Source organism: Puntigrus tetrazona, chromosome 17 (assembly GCF_018831695.1).
Source record: "Puntigrus tetrazona isolate hp1 chromosome 17, ASM1883169v1, whole genome shotgun sequence".
NCBI lineage: Eukaryota > Metazoa > Chordata > Actinopteri > Cypriniformes > Cyprinidae > Puntigrus > Puntigrus tetrazona.
Window position 1 is genome coordinate 19,464,382 of NC_056715.1, and position 5,366 is coordinate 19,469,747.

At 42.6% G+C, this 5,366-nt stretch overlaps 1 protein-coding gene across 1 annotated transcript; it reads right to left on the reverse strand.

Moving 5' to 3' along the window:
* Positions 1 to 626: 626 nt before the first annotated feature.
* nkx2.2a (NK2 homeobox 2a) lies at positions 627 to 4,791 on the reverse strand. The gene is made up of 2 exons (XM_043262388.1): positions 4,094 to 4,791; positions 627 to 3,573 (listed from the first exon to the last, which is right to left on the reverse strand). Exons 1-2 carry the CDS (start codon positions 4,359 to 4,361, stop codon positions 3,020 to 3,022), a joined length of 822 nt encoding a protein of 273 aa, XP_043118323.1. The 5' UTR covers positions 4,362 to 4,791; the 3' UTR covers positions 627 to 3,019.
* Positions 4,792 to 5,366: the final 575 nt, after the last annotated feature.

Below are 5,366 nucleotides of genomic sequence, written 5' to 3' on the forward strand. Positions count from 1 at the left end.
GGGTATTATCCACGCGTTAACTTTCAGCATACACTCAGAATCGTTTTATGGGCGTTTTGCGATTCCCTTACTTTTGATATTTTCGGCAAAACGCTCCTCGACCGAAACTAATTCCAGACAATATCCTACAGCGCGTCGATATTTTTATTTATTTATTAAGTGTTTTTCTTTACCGCCTAAGGCAGATGTCTTGTCCTCGGGAAATTTCCATTGATTTTTTTTTTATTGTTGTAATACGCGGGGGTTTTGGTGAATACTTTCAGTTTAAGAAAGGAAAGAAAAAAAATGTAAAGCGATGTAGTAGGCTATATATAAAATTGCGTTACAGAATTTTTCGTTCTTTTTTTTTTTTTAAACAAAAGTAAAAAAGCATCTGTAATGCGATTTAGTATATATATATATATATATATATATATATATATATATATATATATATATATATATATATATATATATATATATATATATATAGCATGCTGCCTAGATAGATAGATAGATAGATAGATAGATAGATAGATAGATAGATAGATAGATAGATAGATAGATAGATAGATGCCAGTTCGCATTTGCATTATAAAATATTTAGTATTTTAATAATAATTGCATGATTTCCATTCGCAAGAGATAGAATCAACACGCAGGGCCTTTTATTTACGCGGGACAGGAAATAGAAAAGCATCTATTAAATAGTTTTGAAGTTGTAACGCTACAGACTTTGCGGAACAGACAATAATCATTCCCTTTCAACGTCAAGAAAAGGGGGAGTTTATGAGAGGGTTAAAGGAATGAGAGAACTGTTGTCAGCACTGCTATATCAAGGAAGAAGGACTCCCTGTTATCTGTGAATGGGTTTGCCTTCTTTTCCAGAATAGATATAGCACGAATTTTTAATTCGTTTTTCTTTGAGAGACAACAATGCGGCGTTTGAAAGCGGGACACAATTTGGTTTTTGTGAGGGATTCCTTTCTCCTCTCGCGGGCCCAGCTGTCCATATGGAATAGAACGTGTACAACAAGCGCCACAATGGCACCAACTGACAGGCGCTACGGAAAAAAAACAGAAAAAAAAAAACAAGGATATATCTCCCTGACTCAGGGATGCACCGGTCCAGATAAAGGACCTGAATAGCACCAAGAACCGCGGACTGTCTTTCTCCCTCTCTCCAGCCGGAGATACACTCCCCCTGTTAATATGCACGCCTCTAACATTCACAACAACCGACCCTAAGCTTTGTTAGGTTTTGTGTCATGTACTGTATATTGTGCTACTATAGACTGCTCAAAAGTGCTTCGCCGCCATTGTCGACCATCAGTCCCACGCAACCGTGGCCGCGATTTTTTTTTTTTTCGCTACGCAATCACAGGCGAACGGCTAAGTCGGGAATAAAAGCGGTTCTTAAACTTCGGAAAGTTTTTATTTTGCGTTCTAAAACACGGCGCACGGAAGAAACGTTAAACGCGCCGTCGCGAACGACTTCCTTGTAGCCGACAACAGGTGCGTGTCATTTCCACACCGCCTTCTCCTCGTAAAACCGAACAATAGCGGCTGAGCAAGAACTATCAAAATATCTCAGTCAGAAATTCAGTCAGATATTATACATAATTCTTTACGAGCATGAATTAATAAAAGCGTAAAACACCAGAATAAGCGTGAGAGGATTAACGCGGCGTTTCCGTTCAACCGTCCGATATATTTAAAAAACATTTTCGCGCCGAACCTTAACGTCCGCCAACGCGCGATAATCCTATAGAGAAACCAAAAAATAGCTGTCGCATATTTTGCCTGTGTCGTTGTAATTTTGATTTAGCTGACAAAAAATAATAATAATGCAAATCTCACTGGTACGCGGCCGCGGTGCGTGTCAGTTCGAGCAAATAACTTGGCAGCCTTCAGTTTGGCTAAGCGTGACAGCTGACGCTAAAATATTTTGTAAATGGTAATAAACGGGCGCTATATTAAGCTCGAAAACTTTGTCGCGTGCGTTTTCTCTTTTAAATGTGCCGTTTTAACGCCCGAAACGTCAGCCGCGGAGCCTGAAAAGGAGAGAGGGGTTTGAATGAAAAGCTGCTTAGCTGAAGAAGCCCTCTTATATTAAGTGAGTGGGTTTTTTACCCCCATTTCACGAGTGACTTTAGCCTTCTTATTGCTGAAGTGTTCGCGCAGATAAATTCGGTAAAACGAAGCCAATTGTGTCGCCGATGAAGTGACAGGGAGAGCGACAAACCGCCTAAAACAATATTTGTGCAAACACAAAGGCTTTGCAAATTAGCATATTTATGCGCTTCGCGTTTATTCGTTCCGTTAGTTTATTCTTTTTAGTTTTTAGGCGAAAGAACCGATCCGCAGTTTGCTAAAAATGTGTCCGAAATCACTGAGACCAAACGCAAAACCAATCGGAATTTCTGAAACACACCATTTTATTAAAAGTCTTAATAAAAAGAATCGCAGAACTCCCCTCGCCCGCGCGCGGTGTTACTGAAATTAACATGAGGGATATTTATCGACAACTGATGTTCCATTTCCCCTAAATATCGTGTGTATTTAGGCTGTAGCTTACTGAACGGTCAAACATAATATTGCAAACAGTTATCACAAAATATTTACATAGAAAACAAACCCATGTAATAAGCTAAAGGTTGCCAGCGTTTATTCATGGCCATAAATATATTCGGTCCATTGTAAAAGAAAGAAATAAAATTTTCTATAATCATAAAGTGGTTTTGCACGTGCTTATAACACGAAGGACGAAAGGAAAACATTTCTACAACACACAAACATACTTTACAAAATTTCACAAGAGCTTTAACATTCTTAAATTCGGGGGAGAGGCTTGACCCGGTTTTCTTAACGAAAACATGTAAACATGGCGCGCACGTCGATCCACCAAAACAAATTGGTGAGAAAGGGTCAAGCTGCAAAAAAAAAAATCAAAAATCAAAAGTCTTGTGGTTTTTTTGTTTGGAAAGCTCCCTACCGCGGTCTTTAAAACGCAGCCCTGCGTTCGCAAGTCACTATTCGTTCACCAAGTCCACTGTTGCGTTTGCACCAAGTGATGTGCCGTTGGGAACTGTGGCGTGGTGGCGGCGCTGTAATGCGCGTTATATTGCATGTGCTGGAGAGACTGGGCGCTATACGCGGAGAACGGGATTCCAGCCTGAAAAGTAGCTGCCAAGTCCTGAGCTTTTAGCGTGTGGCAGGGCTTGCCGTCTCTGACTAACACAGGCACGGCCACCCGCCTGGGAGAAGGGAGATGGGTCACTTCCATACCTTTCTCCGCCCTGGCTCTCTTCATTTTGTATCGGTGGTTCTGGAACCAGATTTTCACTTGGGTCGGAGTCAGGCGGATCAAACTGGCGAGGTGCTCCCTCTCCGGGGCCGACAGATACCTCTGCTGCCTAAACCGGCGCTCGAGTTCGTAAGTCTGTGCCTTGGAAAAGAGCACCCTCCTTTTGCGCTTCTTACCGGAGTCGCTGCCGTTGCTCGAAGTTTCCTTGTCGTTGTCCGGCGACTCGTCCGCCGAGGGCTCCGGAGATTTCGCAGACGAGTCTTGAGAGTTCGCGGAGAGGCCGTGTACTGGTTTGAAACAAAGCAAAAAAAAAAAAAAAAACAATAATAACAAAAACAAAAAAAAAGCTAAATTCAACACCACATCAAATAAAACGGAATCGCGGGAAAGCACGCGCGCGCGGCGATTATTTGCGTTTACGCAAATATTAAATCGGGTCAGGCGGGTAAATAAATTACCGCAGATCTGTCGTAACATAACTCGCTTTTGATTTTAATAAGAGCTTGTTGTCGCGGGGCGCGTGACCCGAACGAAAAAACGGTTTTGCCGTATACAGCCGATTCAACAGTTAGGCTTTCCGTTTAACAAAGAGGACGCGCAAACTATCAGCTCGCGACTGGGAAATGCTTGAAACAAAAAAACGAAGCGACGATAACTAATTTAATTGCTGTTAATATCACAAGCGCGTAATGGGTTGCGCCTTCGAGAGCGGAAACATTCGCCCGCGACAACAAAAGCGACTCGAGCGAAATCAAATATTTGCGAGCGGATAATAAGGTTTTTTTTTCCGCGATCGAAGAGACTTACATGAGTACTGGATGCTGTCCGTGGTCGCGAGCCATCTGGTGTAAGGATTGTCGCTGTTGTCGTAAAAGGGATTCTTTAAAGGCAGGTTTTGAACATTCTCTAAAGGACTTTGCACTAGCACTCCAGGCGTTTTAGTCGCCTCAGAACCCTCCGTGTCTTCCTCGGTCCCGGTGATAGATCCTTCTTCATCGTTAGTATCAGGGAGGTCCAAAATGTCCTTTACCGAAAAGCCCGTCTTTGTGTTGGTCAACGACATGTTCTGGGGCATTTGATGCGGTGAAGTTGCTGCACCAGTTTGGCGATCCTCTGTTTCAAAAACACAAAGCACAGATGATTTAACGAACGCGGGATCGGTGCCGTTTCAGCGCGAAGTAAGCTGGAGTCGACGCATGAGGCTCGGTCGGTAACCGTTGCTCGGGGGGGGCGAAAAAAAAAGTAGCGGAGAAATCAGTTCTGTAAGTCCAGGAAGAATGCCAAAGTGACTGAAGTGGTATATCTAGCTCATGGATATCGCGCTACTGCGGGGTGTTAGGGGGAAATAAGCCATTACCAGGCTGATCAGTCCATATAAGGTTGGTCTCAACACATGAACCTGCAGTGAAAAAGCATTAAAAACGAAAAAGGTTGGCCACGTGTGGGCGGGTCTTGGGAGTCAAGTGGATGAAGACAGTGTTTGCCGATGTGAAATTGTGGGTTTTGGGGAGATCCTAGCCTATACCATTGGTGCTTCAGAACATGATGAGTGGTATAACGTGTCAATTAATTACAAAGATGGGGAGGGCCTTTTTACACCCTATTTACATACAAAGAACCTCCAAGTAGCTTTATACACATCATAGGCCTTCTTGAACTGGAAATGGACAAAACCTGTGCATCTTCCTTAGTCGTTACTTATAACGCGGATGTATATAAATAAAGCGCGCTTAAAGCCGGCGATTAGGAGGACGCGTCTTTGTAACCCCCAAAAATGTTTTTTTTTTTTTTTTTTTTTTTTTTTTTTAAACGCAACGAAATCGCCTCTATTGGTAACAGACTAATTCTCGTAGGTCAATATTTTGGTTCGGGATTAAGGAGAAGAGTCACGATTAAGCCATCAAAAAAAGACGAAACGGGAAAGAAACAGCGATCTACCCTTTTCGCTCGCTGTTAGCTTATTATCATCATCATAAATGATTGTGACTTTTGTTTGAAATAATCTCGCGCAATCTGCACGCTTTAAATCATTCGGCGCGAGTCGAAAGCGCGCGCGTCCAATCGAGATTATTTCGCGGGT